This window comes from Anguilla rostrata, chromosome 14 (assembly GCF_018555375.3).
Source record: "Anguilla rostrata isolate EN2019 chromosome 14, ASM1855537v3, whole genome shotgun sequence".
In the NCBI taxonomy this organism is placed as follows: domain Eukaryota; kingdom Metazoa; phylum Chordata; class Actinopteri; order Anguilliformes; family Anguillidae; genus Anguilla; species Anguilla rostrata.
In genome coordinates this window covers 9,802,031-9,822,141 of record NC_057946.1, presented here as the reverse complement: position 1 = coordinate 9,822,141, position 20,111 = coordinate 9,802,031, and the positions used below count along the sequence as shown (strand labels likewise).

General features: G+C 43.2%; 1 protein-coding gene across 8 annotated transcripts in view; it reads left to right on the top strand.

The window, feature by feature from the left end:
• Positions 1-20,111, top strand: part of apc (APC regulator of WNT signaling pathway) — a 42,129-nt gene that overhangs the window by 10,881 nt on the left and 11,137 nt on the right. For 7 of the 8 annotated variants that reach the window (XM_064309330.1, XM_064309332.1, XM_064309327.1 and 4 more), the window contains exons 2-7: positions 3,904-4,056; positions 14,234-14,318; positions 14,991-15,189; positions 17,059-17,167; positions 18,200-18,313; positions 19,090-19,173. In XM_064309330.1, coding sequence (XP_064165400.1) covers positions 3,922-4,056; positions 14,234-14,318; positions 14,991-15,189; positions 17,059-17,167; positions 18,200-18,313; positions 19,090-19,173 — 726 coding nt within the window. In that variant the 5' untranslated portion in view covers positions 3,904-3,921. Of the gene's footprint in view, positions 1-3,903; positions 4,057-11,669; positions 12,122-14,233; positions 14,319-14,990; positions 15,190-17,058; positions 17,168-18,199; positions 18,314-19,089; positions 19,174-20,111 lie in introns of those variants that run through there. The other variant, XM_064309334.1, reaches the window with a different exon arrangement.

Sequence of the window (20,111 nt, the reverse complement as noted above, 5' to 3'; positions counted from 1 at the left end):
ATAGTTAGTATGTGTAAGATTGAGGGTTTTTTGTCTGTATTGCAATAGTAGCGTTTCACCTAATGCAGTGGTAGAGCAGGTTTTTATTTATTTATTTTACAGAATAGCTGACTTGGTGATGCACCTTTATAAATCCCTGTGGAAATTATGTTTAAATAACATAGATCATTTTTTGCATTAATTTAAGCTGTGCAGCTGTGGATACAGGGTACAGAATTTGAAGTGTGTAAATGGGTCAGTGTGTTTTCAGGCAAGTGCTCATTTCTCCTGCTGCCATGTTCAGAATCCAATATATAGCCTAATTGACTGGGCTGGCTATCAAAATTGACCTTTGCTGTCACACGTCCTCAATGATGGACTGAGGCTCATTTGCTTTTTGTATTTTAAAATGATCTGCATTGACATAACACTCCCAAAATGCACTGCCTAGCCTAATTCATGTATAGTAGCAGCTGCTACAAATCCAACAGTCCTGAAAGACGAAAAGGGAAACATGATTTTTTGTACATGTGTATTTTTAAAATGCAAAATGATTGCCTTAAGTCTGTTATTCAAAGTCACTTTTGTAGTGGATATCGTGGTAGTCTTCTAGTGCATGACTGAGAACAATTGTATTGATGTGTGTCATGTCTGTCTGTCGTATTTTTGAGAGAGAAGGTACAATTTTAATATGAAACCTTATGAAATGGAGTGATGCTCATATGGAACATTGCATCTTTGAGTGAGACGGATGAACAGATTCCTGTTCATCTGCACAAAGATGTTTGTGGAGCTGACCAGTTCATCAAAACAGGACCTCTTAGACCGGGCACACTGAAAACTGTCTTTTTGGATGTTGGGCTAGTGCTGGTGTCCTCCACTTCTGTGAGGCCCTCAGGTTGTGGGCGTCCGCTAAGTGATCGTAATGTAATGTAATGACTTTGCCTTCCTGAGCTGTAAGCGAAATGCATTAAAGGCCGGTGCATTTGGCCTCACTGCCCCTTTCCTCCTTACGGTAACAGCTCTTAATGCTGGCCTGTTTGTGGCCAAAGCCAGAAAGGAAATCCAGTCCCCATCAGCACTGATGGGGTAATAAAGGCGTCAGCAGTGATTCTCTTCTGAGTGCTGTTTGTCGAACGCCAAGCACCAGGAGCACTCAGAATTATTTTAGATGAGGATTCACGTTTAAAACCGAGATGCAGTTCGCCATGCCTAATTAACTGTGAGTATACTCTCCACCCCCACCATATGAAACGATGCGCAAAATCAATGCAGCGTAAATGGGACTGAGCTGGAAGCCCAATGGGCAGGTCATAACATGAGGAAAAAGGCCCGTGGCAGGGATCAGCTGGTGATTGGAGGGGGGAGGCGGGTCTCTCACCTATGATGAATTTGGGACACCCATCTGGGCCCACTGCACCCACCCTTCCCTCTGCCCTTCCCACTCCCCCCTCACCCCAACCCAAGGCTGCTTGTGCAGGAGTGCATTAAAGCGTGTTATTGCCCTCCGTCCCTTCAGTCTAAGTGTGCACACATCAGATTCAGAACTTGCTGTCAAGGGGACGAATCCAACCTTTATTGATTTTGGGACGATGATAAATGGTGATGTACTGGTCATTGCTAACATTGGGTGTGATTTTAAAGGGTGCATGAGAATTAAGACATGTTCTGTTTATGCTCGTGGCTTTATAATCCAGATGATTTGCTGATTGTGTTGTGGTCAATCAGAATGTGTTTTAAATTTTTTATTTTTATTTTTTAAACATGACTAAAAGGAAGTAAAGGGGAGAGACCACAGAACAATTAAATGACACTGGCTAATGGCAGTACCTTTAAACCCAGCAAACGGGTTTCTTGAGACTTGCTTCCTGGAAGAATGTGTCACCAAGATGTCTAAGATGTACAAGAAATGGTCATCAGAAGGTATCTGGGTTTTTGACTCATATAGGCTAATATCCCTTTGTAGTGCAACTCTGCTTCTTTGCTCTGTAGTAGGTGCACTTACAAGTCGTACTAGGGAAACTCCAATGAGAGTAACCTGTGCTCCTTAGCCTACCCAGTATTATTTATGCACTATTAGCCATGACAACCAAGGTGGCAATTGTGAATTAGAATTTGTCATTTTTGGTAAGGTGACTACAAAACCATCCTTAATTTTCCATGAATCTTTTACATTTTTTGGACATTTGACATTTGTACTTTTTTTTTTAGTACAAAAATCAACACTTTCAACAGAAAGCTCTCTGCTTTCATAATCGCTGCATTGACAAGTCACTCTCATGTAGGGCCCTTCACAGAAACATCCATGAATGAATAAATGGCTGCTTTCCCCTTGTTCTGTCCTTTCTGAACATGTACCCGTGTCGGGCTGCTCTTTCTGCTAAGCCATTCTTGCCTGTTTTCATACCCATCTGAGCTCACTGGCAGAGCAGTGCATTGTGGTTCTGTCTATCTGAAGTGCTACATTGTACTGATTCTTTTCAGTATTTCTCCTGACTGGCTGAGAGCAAGCATTTCCAGGTCTGCTTTGAAGGCTGCCATACCCCATTGGTGTTTATATATCTCTGAATGACCGCCACCTATGGCACACACAAGAAAGCTGTTCACTATCGCACAACACGGTGGAAATATGGCAGTGAATCAATTTGACATTTTTATGCAGGCTAAATCATGGATCTCGAATAGAAACATAGCTTAATGTGGGATATTTGCATGTAAATCTGTAATACTTTTTAAAAATGAAATAAGACTTTATCCATGTACGGAATTAATTCTTTTTTTTCAGATATTGCAAAATAATTCTTGTACCACTGATGACCACCCCCGTGATAAATGGCCCCTACGAACGGAAATTTAGGCTATTTCGGGGGGTCCCAACCTTTGCTGAGAGATTGATTGCCAGTCAGGGGGGTGGAGCATGGTAGATTTCAGTGAATGTCAAACAGCGCCGTGTCACGACTCCCATAACTCACTTAAACATCTACTGCATGAAGGAGGGGTTGTTATCATCCAAGTATTTCCGGGAGCCTCCATTTGGTTCGGATGCTACTTGAGCCTTTGCACAGAGCTGCATATAACAGCCTAATCTTAAGGATAATAATCCTTTTGAAGGACTGTCTAGTTAAGAATAGAACTGCCTGGATACATACTAAACCGGACATAAGTCTGTTTGCTTAATTCTCCTTTTAATCTTTACTTGTGCATGTTTTTGTCAAAAGCTTTGTTGCTTTAAGTGGCGAGCTAGAAGGTAATGGTGCCATGCTGTTGCAAAGGAGGAAATCTGAATTGGCGGAATGTTTCTAATAGCTGTGACGATTCATCTTTTATGAAGTGCAGTACTTTGACTGAGCTGTCTGCATTACTGATGCATTTATGTATTCAGAATCATGCATAATTTCCTGTGTTGCATAGGTTTGCTGCATGAACTTGCTCATGACACTAGTAATGACATTTTGAGATTGGCCAGTTTGAATAAAATATTTATCATTTCCACAGCTAAGGCAAACCAGCCATAAATGATTGAAAAAGGCAGTGTGTTGTTTAAGGAAATGCTTTTAGAAATTGGTCCAATCCCTGGAGCCATTTGAAACTCTTATTTTGCTGCGAACCTACTTCTCTTGCAGGGTCTTGTCTTTCAGTGATGTGAGTACTTGCCCAGGTGTGCCCAGGTGTCACTCAGCTGTTCTAGTCTATATAATCAACTGATTTATTCTTCCAGTTAAAACACTGGACTGGACTGCTCTTATATTCTCTGACAGTCATTCTGCAATTTTGCATTTACAGTAAATACTCATAAAAGCATGCAAAATGAAATCTGCCAGGACATGAGTTTTTGAAGAATTTTTAAAGTCATTATCCCCCACTCGGTACATATTACTCAGTCGGTGGCTTGTCACTAATTTGTCTTAATCTCTGCATTTTCAGGTCACGAGGTAGTCCAAGATGGCTGCAGCTTCTTATGATCAGCTGCTGAAGCAAGTAGAAGCTCTGAAGATGGAGAACTCCAACCTGCGCCAGGAACTAGAAGACAACTCTAACCACTTGACCAAACTTGAGACCGAGGCCTCTAATATGAAGGCAAGCTAAACATATTCTGAATTCTCAATCTTGAGATTTTTCGCATTTAGCTGTTAAAGCTGTAATAACCGACCTTCTCAGTGATCACAATGTTTTGAAAACGTTTTGAAAATCTCAACACCTATTGGCCCTGCCCACAGAGAAAGTGACCGAATCCTTGGATTTAGAATGCAGAAGGGTATAAACACAGTGTGTGGTGCTGGATTTCTTTCATCGCAGCTCTTTCTATGAATTCCTCTAAGCATGATCGTTCCCCAATATCTTTCAAAAAAAAATGTAGTTACTGCAGCTTTTAAGCGTTTGATAACTTGGTGGACATGTCATACTTCTCTGAAGCACTTTAAGTTTGAAGGGTGTTCAACTGGCACATCCTGTGATCAACCGCTGTCTTTCGTTGACATCGGCAGGCAGCTGTTGATGGTTCCTCTGTTGAGGAAATGAGGTCGGAACACTAAGAATGTAATAGATAAATCAATGTAGTCAGCATTTTTATCTAAGATGAGGTCATTGACCGTTTTTTTGCTGCACCCAATTCAGAGTTGTATTGGGTGTAGAATCATTATTTTATTTTTTTTGCATGTGTCTGGCTTCAACAAAATGCATTTAAAAGAATCTTTTATCGTTGCTCAATTGGCAGTCCATGGATGAAAGCTAATGAATAACAGGAATGAAAGATCCGTTTGTTTTACCAAGGACTGAAGTCATCTTGGTTGTTGGTGTTCACAGAGTGTGAACTCCATTGGCTGGAGCCCTGATGTTGACACATTTATTCTGTAACTGCTAGAGGGCTAAGCCATCGTTTGGACTGGCTCAGAATGCACAGAAAAAAAACAGAAGGCCCAGCCTTTTGAAGCCATTATGCTAAGGGTTTTTCTTTTGGCTGGATTTCAGGATGTGTTTACACTCAAGGTTGTTTTTCCATCTACTTCTTTCTTTCTTTCTTTTTTCAAATTTAAATGTACATTCACAGAGCTTGAGTCCATATCCTTTGTTGTACTTTAAAACTAGTGTAAAGGAAGCCAGAACTCTCAGTCTTTAGAGAGCCAGGCATTGTGGGTGCGCACCCCATACTTCTTTACATCATTTTGTGAAAATGTGCATGCAATCCAGTTTATGGGAACTAAAAACTGGTTTGTAGAGGGCAATTCAGTTTTCCCTACATGCAATATGCCATCAATATTGGCTTCATTTAGTTTTCACACTTTTGGATATTAAGAACAAGCACATCGTAGAAGTTTAATTTATGGACCGAGATGCAGTTAACAAAATGGCCACAATAAGCCAATCAGAATCTAACTTTAGTGTGATATGTTGTGTGATCAGTTGACCTCTATGGTGGCTGTCGGTCACATGGAATCCACTGAGCCTGCAGGGTTGTTTATGCTTCTTGCATGCAATTCTGGCTGAAAAGGGCCACTCTGTTACCTGAGTAAATGGTTGCCTTTAGTGTATCCAACACTGAGGCAAAGGCTGTGTTATGGATGTCCCTGGCTTGTGTTTCACTTTCAAAGGCAGAAATTCTTGTGGTCACTTTTTTCTGAGCCACTGGAGATTAAGTGGGTCTGAACGGGCCTTTCCCACCTCCAGCTCTTGGCCAGGGCTGCGGCTATTGTGTGGAACATCTCAAGGTGGCCCAAATCTTTCACTTTGATTTGGCTCTAGAAGAGCGATGCTCTGTCTCACTCGCCAATATGCCCACAGCTAAGTAGTTCATGGAGCAGGATAACAGAATTTTAGGATTGTGTGTAGCAGGTAAGTGCACCTTTTTTAGCAATCCTGAAAATTGAACAGTAAGTCTGTGACGTTGTCATGAAGGAACAGTATGGAACTAGAGGCAGTATTCTAGGGTGAAAATGAATGGGAGTTTGCACTTTGACCCTGTTACAGGCCTGCATCCTGGCAAGCCCCATCTCAGTTTGATTTGAAATTGCCAAATGGCTGGGTGGTCAGTAATTGGACCCAACTTGGCAACCGCCTGCCTGGCGGAAGCATTCAGAATAGCCTAACACTTATACCATCAGGATATTACAACACGGTAATGCATCACAAAACAAGTTTTCTATAAAGTCGTTTAGAAACGTGTTCACGCCAATTTGTCAATTTGTTTTGTTCAGATGTTTGAGACGTAGGCTATCATTTGCTTATACCGTTCTGACAAAGCCTTCTTCTGTTCAGGTACCATTTTCTGTAGCCCTTAACAATACTGAGCTGAAATCGGTGTTGCTAGGGTGAAAGCTTTCAAGAAAATCAGTCCTGTGTGCTGTCTGCTGTTCAGTCAGAGAAAGCATGAGCCAGGGGAAAGAGCTGAGCAGAGAGACATGGCACCAAAAACCTCAACCTGTCAGAAAAGCATCACAGACATCCCCCTGCGATTGTCCCCTTGTAGAAAGGACAGCTCAGGGAGAAGAAATCCTTTCTGTCCCTCCTTTCACATACGAGGGATTCATGTAGGCTCTAATCATTGCAAGGGTACAGGTTTGTGTGCCAAAAGCTTTTGGATAGAGACTTAAAAAAAAAAAAAAAAAAAAAAATAAAATATATTCATGAGGTAGTATGTTTTTGTTACATGGCATGCTAATGACAATTAAAGACACATTTATAAAAGAGAGGATTTATTTAAAGCAGAATTGTCTTCTGGGTGACAGTTTTTCTTTCTGCGGAATTGCTGAAGACATGAAGAAATACAGTCTCTCTGGACTGTGAATTGGGAAAGCATTTATTCAGGAGTTATTTATTTATTGATGAGTGACAGGTCGTTTCTACATGAAAAATATCGATTTAGGGTAAAAATTCAATGAAGAGACTTCATCAAAGGGGCTCCGCTCAGTGTGGGGCTTTGTTTGACTCTGTGGACACGGGATGCATGCATAATATGAAGACCGCACAAGACCAATACAGCAGCTGTTTACAGAAACCGATTTGACTACGGAAGTAGCTGAAACGGAAAGAGAGAACGAGTATTGCAAGTTTGAAAGGTGGTTGAGCTGTTGTAGTAAAAGCATATTGAGATGAACCAAGGCACGCTATCCATTTTCGTTCCGAGCTGCTGCGTCCTGTTGCGTCAACACTGTTGGAGGATTCTCACATTGCCTGTGACAGTTATGCAAATTGAATGCGCATGTGCAATGTTTTTTTTTGTTTTTTCCTTCCTTCCTTCAGTGTGCTGTTAAATGCACAGTTAAGGCGCATTTTAATGCAAACGGGTTATGGCATTTTAGATCTTGCTTTGGCTGTAGAAAATGAGCATACAGGCCTTCATTGGGCAGAAAAGCGACAGCAAATAAACTGTCATGCAAAATTCATCGGCTGCCAGAGGCAATGGCTTGCCCTCCCCTCACAGTTCAGCGTGTCCTTTTAAATAGATAGTTTTGGACATTTTTTAATGCCCCCCCCCCCCCCACTGGCTCCTTCCCTCTAGTTACTTAAAGAGGACTTGGCACCATATGCAGCCATTTCGGCCAAACGCCTTCACCCCCGTCCCCCCCGCCCCCTGCGGCCCCGCCTCACCGGGGATGCGGCTGTTTCTCTGCTATTTTTCCGGGATGCGATTTCACATCGGGCTGGCGTATCGCCCGCATGCTAACGCGCCGACGCGGAGGAATCGATGACACGCGGCCGCCCCGCCCCGCCCTGCCCAGGAAGCCGAGCTGACCCCGGGGGGGACGCCGCCGGGGCTATTAAAACGGCAGACGCCTCTTGGCGCCCGCCGCGTGCGGTCGAGGGCGGTTCAGGGGGGGGCGTATCGATCGCAGGTCGTTAGTCACGGTCGGGGAGAGACTGTGGGGGACGCGCCGGAGACGGCATTTCCACGGCGCGGCGCAGTGCGGTGCACCCGCTCTGCCCTGGAGCACTACCCCCTCCTCCTCCTCCTCTCACGTCTTCGTTTCCTCTCCCAAGGGGAGCACCTCAGTTTTCAGCGTGGCCCACTGCTCGCACACACAGCCGAATAAGATCAGTGCATGAGTGGCGTGCGAAGGCAGGTTTACACTGATGGAACGGTGCATGAAATCCTTTGTTTCAGACATCAGCCGAAGGACAAAATTAACTGGATAAGGGAAAGCTGCACCTCATCTTTCTTCAAGGTCATTTCAAAGCACCTCAGAAATGGATCGGGGCTTAATTAGTCTAGTTCTGAGCTGACCTAGTAATTTCAGTAGAATCTAGGTTAGGGCCAGATTCTACTGAAATTACTAGGTTCTGGAATTTTTTTTTTTTCCCCAGAACAATGCAGCAGAGTTATTCCTTCAATTCTGTTTCCTCTCATTCGTGTACCAAACTAATGAGGGTGGGATTGAGTTTGCTTCCCTCTGCTGATAGTACTAGGGAAATGCAACTTGGTTTGCCTTCGTCTGTTCAGTGACTATACTGTGAGTGATAGTCTAACCATTCATTATGAAGGACGGATTTTTAAAGAAAATTAATGTAGTTGTATTGATACAAGTATAATTTAGTTTTTTTTTCTGTCGAAATGTAATAGGCCTATATTCAGAAATTGGGTTGATTTTTGAGCTGATGGTGCATTTAAAAATATCATAAAATGTATTAAATTGGAAGCAATTGAGCACACAGTGGATATCAGTTATGTGTAATCGCTGTTTGAATCCTCAGTTTAAATTTAAAACACTGAAGGGGTGAATTAAGTAAATACCAGGTGCAGTCTGTTTTCTTTGTTCGTTATGCAAAAAGTGTTTTGTTACCCAAGACTGGATGACTAATTAGCTTCATTAACAAAGCTGGGCCATTTCCTGTCCCCTCTCTGATACGGAGCGTCTAAATGGAGCTTTAGCATTCTGGCGGCGTGTGGGCCTAAGAAATGCCCTAGCTGCATGTCACAACCCCATTAAACGGTTCCCAAGGCTGTATCCTGTCGAAACAAACATCTCTTTAAAAAAAAAAAAAAAAAACACGCGATGACCTGGTCCAGCACAAAGGCTGAAAAGCTCCCTCTATGTCCCGGGAGGATGTGACTTATTATAGAAAGGGTTCCTTCCTGCCATTGTGCCCTGTCAATGGCGCTGAGATCCGGCCGCGGTACATTTCCCTCCCAGGCTGGGGCCGGACCTGCGGAGGAAACCTCGCCGCGGCCCGGCAGCTGCAGGCGGTAGGCTCTCCTGCGCGTTCGTGTCCAGATCGGCTTCCCGAAATACACCTTTCAGTTCACTTGTGTGTTTGTTGACTGTTTTTGACACGAGGGGTGAACTGTCTCAGCTCAATCTTGTGGAACAATCTGTCTGACACTATGCGATGCAGCCCGTTCTCAGTTCTTCATTTCTTGACACACCTTTAGTCCATTTCCTGACACATTGACAGGTTTTATGACATTGTGCAAAATAAATGCATATTTACCCCCCCTCCCCCCAGTAGTTTGTCAACACCCCCATTACGAATACAGACGATGTAGTCGCTGAACAACCGTACTAGTGATATTCCAACACAAATGAGCTCCTGCAAATCATCCAAATGCCCGTTCCTTGTTTACAGTGAAACCGGTCTTATGCAGTAAAGCTCTATTTGTTTGCTGTAACTATTGAAGTGTAGCTAATGGTCGTGGTTTGATCCTCACTACATTAATCCCTTTCAGTGCTATGAAACTGGGAGTTACAGGTAGGCCCAGATTGCTTGTTTACCTAATTTTAATTGTGCATTTTGACAGTACCATTATCTAGATGTTAACATCAAAATATGTGTAGCCTCCCCAGTCTTGTCTGCTTTTATATTGTGCTTGCTCTACAGTGTCAAAAGGCTTATCATAGTTGACCTATAATGTCAGTACATTGTTGATTTTACAGATTAATTGGCTCAGTTAATTGTTCAAAGCCAGGAAAAAATCAGGAATGTTTAATTTGCATTAAAACTGAAGTGCCAAAACCATGTCACCATTTTCCCCAGTTTATATTATGCATGTGCATGTATACTCAATGAAAAGCACTTTCTTGCTGGGCATCAATATTAACCTGTGGTGCGGAATTTATTTAGCGAATAAAATGAAAATGCAGATTGGCACCAGTGTTCTCTCCTTGAGTGGTCTGGTTGTGCATTTTCAGAAAGTGTGATTCTATCACAAGGACTGTGAAACAGATTGCCTCAGTGGGGGTCATTTGGTGATGTGCCGGGCTATGGCTGAAATGGGATCAAGATTAAGGAATCCTAATTCCTCTTCACAGCCAGGTATCTGCCACAGTCCACCCAGCCCTGAAAGATTCATCGCTGCCACTTAGGGTGATCTCATGCCTAGTTTAACAGGCTATGTTGGCGTCAGTCTTTCAACATAGTTGGTTACTGAAGATTTGTAAGAATCCAGAATCCAGCCAAACTAGGAATCTTGATATACGGGAAGTTTTTAAGCCTCCCAAATTGGTGCAACCATACCCTTGTTAACAGTGCAGTGGTCCTTTCTCAAATATAAAGGTTTGCTAGACATTAGGCTAAAAGTTCAGAAGGAGCTTTTTATTACTTCTGTGGCCTCCAGCAAGCTTGTGACGCAGTGGTTGTTTGCTCCTCATTTGATACATTGTGTATGTCATGTGATGTTTTGTGTTTCAAGGGCATTTCGGCCTTCAGTTTAAGTATACAAAAGCAGGACCCAGCGCCCCACCAACCCCCTTCCCGTTTGGGCTCACAAACAACATTAAAAGCCTGGCTCAAGGTCAAAGCTGCAGAGGCCTCTGTGGAGGTCTGATCAGAGGAAATTCAAGCCGATAGAAATGGGATACTCCAGCAATTCGCTGTGGCTGTGACTTTGTCTCTGATGCTTTTTAGGCAGTGCATCGATTTCCATTACCGAGAGTATGAAATGTCATTTTAAGAAGCTTCCGTTCAGCCTCATATCTCACTGGTATCTCACTCGCAAGTGAACTAGGTATACTTATGAGGGCTAATGGCTTAGGCCTATATTTGGGAATCCATCTTATGGCTTGTTATTTTTATGGTATATATATATCAAAATATTAATGTAGTATATAAAAAAGCAATATTTATATTTGGAAGACACAATTTCATAGCGCTTTAAAATAAAGGACATCAGAGGAGATGTACAGATGCACGACTGTTACGATGAGAAAATCAATGATACAATGCAGGGATAAAACTAATTGCATATCGTTATTATCATGAAGTTCAGCACACTTTTCATACAACCTAGAGGCATACTGTGCACACAGAACATAATGAACTATACGAAAAACCTTGCCTATGGGATCAGTCAGACACTGATGCCTAAATAGTACACTTAATAAGTTTGTTTAATATAACAAAATTATTTAAGTGAACCATCTGCTGTTTTTAAACATACTTTTTGACAAGGCTGGGCTCTTTTCAGAAGCACATGACTTAAATCCTCCACTCAGTATAGAAGCAAATAGTATTTTTTTGTAAATAAAAAATGCTGCCAGTGAAAATTTAGCTTCACTAAAACTGAAATGTTGTATTTTTAGTGCAGCGGCATGCTCTGTGCTGCTTTTGTCGGTGAGTGAATCATCTTTGTATTCTGCCCAGAATCATGCCAGATTGCGGGACTCAGCCTCGTGGTCCGTCGCAATAATAAAGCCATTGTGCTCAATAAGTTCCCAGCCCAGATGTCACTTCTGTCTGCGGTGAACACCAGCCCACTGAACACCAGCTCACTGAACAACAACTCCGGAGAAAAACTCCTACAAACGTCATACGGCTGGTGGGTGCATTTCCTGGTGCCGTTAGGCACAGAATAAAAGGCAACCCCCGTATGGCCCCCAATAGGAATACATCTGTCTGGGGCAGGCAGTCATAGGTCATCTCACACATTGCCTGGGCAGGATGCCCAGGGGGGATCTGGGAGCAGAATCGTTTTGGGTTAATGGGGGAGTAGCTGCAGCAATGCCGGGCGGGAGCTGGTTGGGACGACAACTTGTTTCCTGAGTGAGGATCGCGTGTCAGACGCCGTTCCGGCTTCCTGTCGCCGGGGTACAGCGCTCGGGTTCGACGCGGCCGGTCCACAGCTCGCGCCTCAGAGCGGTGTGGTGGACGCCCGGCGGGGATGAGGCTCTCTCTCAGAAGCGTGGCCTGCAGCGACCGCCACGCCTTCATCGTGGTAAGTCACACGGCAGGAGCGTTGTGTGTTCGGGTCTTTGACATCACCAGTTCTGGCAGTTGTTGACACGACACGCCGAGACAAATATGGAGCGTCTTTCTCGGGAGCTGTGGTTTCCATGGTTACAGGACCAGTTGGCTGTTAAAAGTCCGACATTAAAAAACCTTTGGATTAAAGCCAACTGAAGACTTGGGCGCTCTGACTCCTTTTATGTTGGACAGGTTGAGTAAGAAAAGCAAGGAGACATCTCCTAATGGGGGAGGGGGGGGGGGATTTCAGACGCTTGAGAGATTAAAGACGCTTGTTTTCTTTTGTGGCTAAAAATGTATGGGAAGTCACAGCCGTATCAAGCAGGGCTGCGAGGATGTTGCAACCCCCGGCAGGCTTGAAGATGTGAGCGATAAACGCTTCGTTTTCTCGCCTCCCTTTTGAAGGGCGGTCATGGTTTGATCTCGTGGACATGTAATATCACACCTCAAGGTCACCCTCGAGTCATTTGTGCACAAATTGGTGAAGTATTATTGGCATAGTAACAGAAATAGAACAAAGTTCTGGTGCAGGCTTCAAGCGGGTTTTGATGTTTGGAGAAATTAAGAAAGGGCACTCGGGAAGGAGTTATTGAAGACTGTGAAATATGTAATTTTATTATGGTTTAAGCTCCTAGATTTTGGTCTCTGGGCAGAGAATAATACGGTCCTGCAAGGTGGTTTAATTATTTTGGCATGAATGCTGTTTTTTCCTGTGCATTAATCTCCTGCTTCACACAATAGACCTTCCTTTCCTCACTTAATTGCTATAGGGAAAGTAAAGTAAAACATCATTTTATTTTTAGATCTAAAATTTTTGGACCACATTGTTGCAAAATGTCAATGAGCTAATATGATTGTAATCATTTGCATGGTCCTGTAATATTCCTGATCCTAAGACTGATACATGACCAGGTAGGTGTCTTGTGTATGGAATACTGGGCTGAATACATTGCGAATTGTCACGCAATGTATTCAGCCCTCATTCTTGGAGACAACACACCCAGTGTCCCCCAAAATGCACATTTCAGATGTAGGCTACTCATTTTAAATCATCATCACAGGTCGGCTATCTGTTGTACTTGTCGTATGTTCTCTGTAGCACGAGATTGAAGACAAAAGATGGGGGTGCTTTGTCCCCCATTAACATATTTATCGGAGTACAGGAACTGTTTCATACCACCATCAATCAGTGCCAAAAAATAATGTAGACAGGGATTTAAAATGCATTCACAGTGTGATATTCTCCAACATTAATCACTTCCTGGAAACTTTAGTAAATAAACAATCTATTGCCGTAATTGATGACTGCAAGGATATTGAGATGGTTGCCATCAAGCCATATATTTGCCATTTATTGGAGGTTGTTTTTTTTGTTTTTTTTGCATTGGAACCTTAATACAAGGATACAATCTGTTCACCACCTAAAATGTTTTTTAAAATTTGCTTTAAAATTGGTACACAGCAGGAATCTAAACTTGATGGTGAAGATACTGAATCTGTTTGTGCAACCTCATGGTTTCATGTGGGATAAAAGAACTCAACAGCATGATCAGCGAAACCCACTATCTTCAGAGGTGGCGAAAGATCAACATAAGATTTAGGATGCATACATCTGCTGATTTTAGAGATGATTGTGCTTCTGCCAGTTATGGCGTTTGATAGCACATGAAAGAGCGGTCTGTTATTTTATACCACCATTTTTAAGCACGTTGGAAAAGGTAGAAACACTTGTTATTTTGGTTCTAAAGTCTTTCATCTAGTTAACCTCTACAGTGTTGTAGAGTCATTGTTTTGCCTGTAGGACTTGAAGCGGATGGCAGAAACCATCATGAAGAACAGTTATGTTGCATCTCCATCAAATTGAAACAGGCTTTTTGGCCATTGCCAAGGATGGAGGGCTGAAGTCACCAGAGTACTCCCCACCTCAAAAGTGGCTCAGGGTTTGCGACAAGTGGTGTTGCGTGAGAGTGTGCATGAATTCTTGTACACTTGCGTTCATGCGCGGAGCTGCATAAACGCATGCGGCTGTCTGTCCACACGATGAGGAATAGGCCTACTCATTGTGCTTCATTACCTATTCCAGGAGGTGCTGAAGCAGCTACAAGGAAGCATTGAAGAAGAGTCCATTGAGTCTTCTGGACAAAATGACCTTCTCGAGAGACTGAAAGGTAGGCTGAGCCAGTGCATTCTGGGAACTCACAATCTTTGCTTTCAGAGAGGCATAAACACTGGTATTTGTTTTTCATAGTTGATTATTGCCTGCTCAGACAAGTACATCTGTACCACTGACCCACTACTCCCTCCTTGCATTTAATTTCCTCAACCAATTTAGTGGGGAATGTCTCTTGGTCGCAGTTTTTAAATTGTATGCATTTTGTTTATATTTTTTGCCGGCAGAAATTAAGAAACAATGTAGGATATTCACAAATTATTTTCTTCAAAGGGAACTTATCAAGTAGCCAGATAAATTGACAAATGCATTCTTATTACTGCAGTTAACTGTATATTATAAGCTTTGATATCAACTTATACATTAACTAAATACACATTTAATGTACTGGGCGGTGCATGGTCAGTCCTTGCGTGTCTGCCTGTGTGTTATTCTAAAAAGTATTTGGGACGTTTCTGGAAGCAAATAACTGGGTTACAGGCATTTGTTTTTGCAGTTACTGTGCTCTGCTGCGTGTTTGTTTTCCCGACCTTTCGGGCAGTTGACTGTGAGTGACCTTGATTTGAGCCGTCCTCTCCTTTCCGTCTCCGGGTCCTCGAGCGACGTGCGCCACGTGGCCTTGACAGCGGAATATCCGAGCAAACGGCGCATCTCCACTGTGTCTCTGCAGAGATGAACCTGGACCCCAGCGGCTTCCCTGCCGTGAAGATGAGGCCCAAAGCGCCCACGCGCTACGACAGCCGCGAGGGCTCCGCGTCGGGCCGGTCCGGAGACAGCAGCCCCGTCCCCACGGGCTCCTTCCCCAGGAGAGGGGTGGTGAACGGGGGCCGGGAGAGCACTGGGTACCTGGAGGAGCTGGAGAAAGAGAGGTCCGTTCCCTTTTGACGATTGCAGAGCACAGGTTTCTCATCTGGCCCTGAATGTGACCCTGAGTACTGGATACATGGAGTAGTTTTGATTCTTCATAGCGTTTTATTTATTTATTTTTTTTTGCCTTGGGAGTATATAAAGATTAATGGGCCAGGGGAGCTTGGGGCAGCTGACTGAAGCCAGTAAGAGTTTGAAAACTTCAGTGGCCTTTGCAGTAAGCAGAGTTCACAGTTCTGGTGCTGAAAAGGTCAAAGCAGAAAACCATTCATCCTCTATTTATTTGCTGTCCTGAAGGGTAAGGATAACCGATTTATTCTTTAAACCAGGAACTTGCTGACATGCAGAACTACCATTGCATACATTTTCCACACCCAGGTTAAATATATGTGCAGATATGTGAAGCCATTTGCAGATTTGTGAATCATTTCTACAGATTTGTGACTTTGGCTACAAAAATGCCTCCATAGTTACAGGCCTGTTGTCTGCTGCTGACAAAAAAACGGAACCATGACCATGTTTACTCTGCAATCAATTTTTGTTTCTAAATAAAAATGTAGTGCTGAATTTTTTTTTTTTTTTCAATCTCAGAATTTATAAGTGTGCACTGTGGCATAAAGACCCTTTTAAATGATCTCTGGCCCTAAACTGTGACCGTAAGACTATGAGTCAGACTGAGATTGAGAGAGCGCCCAATCCAGCTCAACTCCTATTGGCTTTGTCCTTATGTGCTGTGAGTCAGCTTTAAGCATTGTCCTCTCTCTCCAGGGGGACTTGGTAATTCGTACTCCCTTGGTTTCCAGGAAAAATGTGCATACTGGTCCATCGCTGTTATCGGCTAAATCAGTCATGCCAGCGTCATCCCCAAACAGGCGGCTCACTGTTCCTGTAAACACTTGGTTCCTTTCGGGGTGTGACGTGCGTCGGATGAAATGTTTGCCTCGGTCAGATGACAGGGATGCGCTCTCAGTGTAGCCTCATCTGACCGATGGTCTGTTCTTAGGTTTTTGTGTGCTTGTTGATCTCTGCCCTTTGCTCATGTGTTTAAGATGTTTTCCTACTTTTTGCTCAGAGTTGATTTGGCCCCCTTTTCTGGCTCGCGATGATAACACGTCCAGTGCGGCTTAGCTAGATTTCAGATGGATGAAATGAAGTATCGTGGACTTAACTGTTGCGTTTAGCGCTTCTGATTATCTGCAGTGAAGTTCCCCAAAATGGCCCCGGTCCTGCTGCACTGTCATTGTGGTGTGCCGTGTCTGGTATACTCAAAGTAGGCTGGCGATGGGCCACGTGAGCGCCAGATGAAGACGTGGTCTGAACTGCTCTCATTTTTAAAATCTGTCAGTTCTTATTTCACATAGCCAGGCTTCACAACGGGGTAAAAAAGGAAAACGTGACATAGCTTTTCGGAATAGAGATTAATTAAAAGATAAAGTGACAAGAACGTTTAATGCTGCCTCATTGCTTTGTCTTCTGCATTGGTACATTACAGTGCCTTTTGATTGGAAAACCCCTTCAATACTCCTCACAAACCCTTTTTTCCTTGGCATGCTAATAGGAAAGGGCAGCTTAGCTTGTAGATTTCTGGATTAATCGCCCTTAAGGCTTTTATACGGCAGTCAAAGGTCGGTCGTGTTTGCAGGCCACATGAATTTGTGACTCGTGCTGCAGAACAGGCACGTGTTTGGCGTCGTTGTTAAATGGAGGTCAAAGTAACCCAGTATTATCTTTTTAGACCTGAATATCCTTCAAATCTGACTTTTAAAAATTGCAGAGCATTGTATAATGTAAGGCTTTTATTTTGACAGTCCTGTTTTATATTGCATATATTTTGCTCTTGTTCTTAATCGATGGATGTCTTTGTCCTGTAGGGCTTTGCTGTTGGCAGAGCTGGAGAAAGAGGAGAAGGAGAAGGACTGGTATTATGCACAGCTCCAGAACCTCACCAAGAGGATTGACAGCCTTCCCCTGACCGAAAATGTGAGTGTGTTTGTGTGTGTGTGTGTGTGTGCGCGCATCGCAAGTGTCTTATCTTGCCTGATTCATCTCTGCAAACATGAACACAGACTGTTCATCTCTGTTCCAAACAGGTCTAGAGCATAATATGTTTACATTTCCAGCACCTTCTTAATTAATCTCAGATTTACTGTTATAGGTCATTAATGTAAGTGGCCCAATAGCTTAGAAAGCGCGAATCGGAGTGAGTTATCTTACAGGACCATTCCACGTTATATTAAGGAAAGGTTGAGTGAGCAAGAACTGAGTAAGAACCAAAGTAAGATTAAAATGGTGCTGCTGTTCAAGCGTTTGTCAGGAAAGGCTATGGCTAAAGGGTTCCACTGCAATGAAAGATGGTACCTCCTCAGACGGTATATCCTGTTTTAAGGGCTGTTTAATAATGCATGTTCTGATTGGAGCACTCAGGCCTGTTTGGCAAGATGAGGCTCTTCCCCCATTACATATTTGGAGATGAAGCAAAAGATAATGGACTTCGACGTTGAGCTTTTATACATATTGACATAGATGTATATTCATTTTCTGATGAAGGCAAATGGTGCCTTGGAATAATTAGTTTCACAAAATGGCATCATAAATGACCTTTTTTTATGCGTAGGTTTGAAAGTGCTATTTCACAAAGAACATTGAAATCCTTTCTCTTTGAATGTTTATTCTGTATGCCATTTCTGCATAATGTGCACTGAACAATTTGAAAAGGCCTACTAGCAGGTATCAGACAGACACCCGCTGCCTTAATGTGCTGTAATGGATAATTTGCTAAATTATATAGGTTTTAAACACGGCCTGTGGAGAGGACAGAACACCGGCGTGGATGGGAAGAGTTGATCACTCATTACTCTCTAAGGCCCTGATCTATAGACTCCAGGAGAAGAGTGGAATGTGAATGATGCGCTAACATTTATGTTTGTGTGGGGTGGGGGATGAGTAGTCTTCAGTAGTCTTTAGCAACTTTAAGGCTTCAAACAGCCACGCTCACGCCGCACCGTGCTGTAGTTTTCCCTGCAGACGGACATGACTCGACGGCAGCTGGAGTACGAGGCTCGGCAGATCAGAGCCGCCATGGAGGAGCAGCTCGGGACCTGCCAGGACATGGAAAGAGGCAAGGTCGTCGGTCATTTTCGCCCTGCGTCAGGCACATTGGAATAGATGACACAGGTATGCATCCGAGGAGCTCCATGTTCTGAATAACAGGTTACTTTGTTAGGTTTTCTGTAGAGCGTTATGGTTAAGTGACATCTCTTAAAATGGCCACTTGATTGAAACATGACAATAAAACGTTTGTTTTAGGAGTGTCCATGATGTGCCAGCACTATTTCTTGTTATGCTTTTCTCTGTTCCGCACTTAAAAGCTACCCGCTGCGTTACCGTAAATCCAGGTGTCGGATTAATGTGACCCATGATTAATCTTTGGCACCACTCACAAAAATGGGTGTGTAAGGTAATGATGTGCACAGTCAGACCACACTGGATCTAATTCATGTTCAGTCATGTCTGGTATCTTGTGTGCACTTGCTCTAGGTTTTAGTGGCTAGACAGTTTGAAATCATCACATTTATGAAAAATAACAGTAAAATTATGCTGGCTTCCCCAAGGGTCAAAAGCCAACCTTCAGTGGCTTCCTGTACACTGTGTCTCCAGATTAAAGTGCACAATGCAAACAAGTGTCCCTAAAGACCAAGCGAGCATTTCAGTCATTTCCTTTGTCATTTTCTGTAATTTAGAACCCCCATTCCCAACAGACATTCATAAAACCATGTTTATTACATTCATGAAACCACATTTAGGTGCAGGATTGAGCGTTCCAGGTTTTTGGCATGCGTTCTCAGTTTAGATTCATGTAGACTTTCGTTATTTAATTTTCTTTGTTGAAATGTTTGTCTCAGGCCAGAGTGGCACGGATTCAGCAGATCGAGAAGGACATGCTCCGGATCAGACAGCATTTGCAGTCCCACCCGGGCGAGTCAGAGGTAGGGCTGTCGAACGATGCTTTGATATTCAAACGCTTTTCGAATTGTAAAACACGAAATTACATTTGAGTGTGAAAATTAACATTTGAATATGAAAGAAAATAAATGCAGCCTGTATTGCAGCTATCTTCCTTTGAACATGGGTTGTGTTAAACCACAAATAAAAAGAAATCTTCCATTTTCATTTCCTCTCTGGTTCTTCGCTGCCATTGGATATAGTGAATACAAAGAGATTGTGGTCTGCATGCTTCGAGGTTTGCATAGAATTTGCACTAAATATGTGCATACACGTTTCTGCTTTTCTCCATACAGAAGTATTTCAGTAGTTCTCAAATTTACCAAACACCACGTACACCAGTCTTTTTATAGCTAGTGTTCTGGGTGTTCTAGCATTTTGGGAGGATAACGCTGATACTATGATTTGCAACCCTCATTTAGTGGCATATGTTGGTTGCGTGTAGACGGGCCTGGCTGGCAAGAGCCTATGCTATTTAACACTCATGCGTAATAAGACCCTGCTGTCCTTTCCTCTGTATGTCAGTAATGTTCACCGCCTCCTAATCTCAGTAGGATTTGCTTCAGTTAAACTGACTTTCTCAGCAGTCCCTGAATCCCTACTTGCTAGTGACACCTGTTAGACTACTGCTAAATATTAAGACACATTTTGCCTTTTAAATGGAATTTAGGTTGGTTTGTACACATTTCCTGCCATTGCATAGCCAATCCTTGTATTTGTGCATCCTTGCATAAGTACCAGCTTGAGCTCCTTGCCTTAAAAGATGGAGGCACATCATGTGACTTGATGATTTAGCAAGCACGCAGCCTGTGTAGGGGAGAACCTTTTATTCTGTTTCAGCGGATTCGCCCCTTGCAGACAGGAGTAGAGGGAGAAGCGCAGAAAGGATTGTCAGTGTGAGAGAGGGGAGAGACCAGAGAGA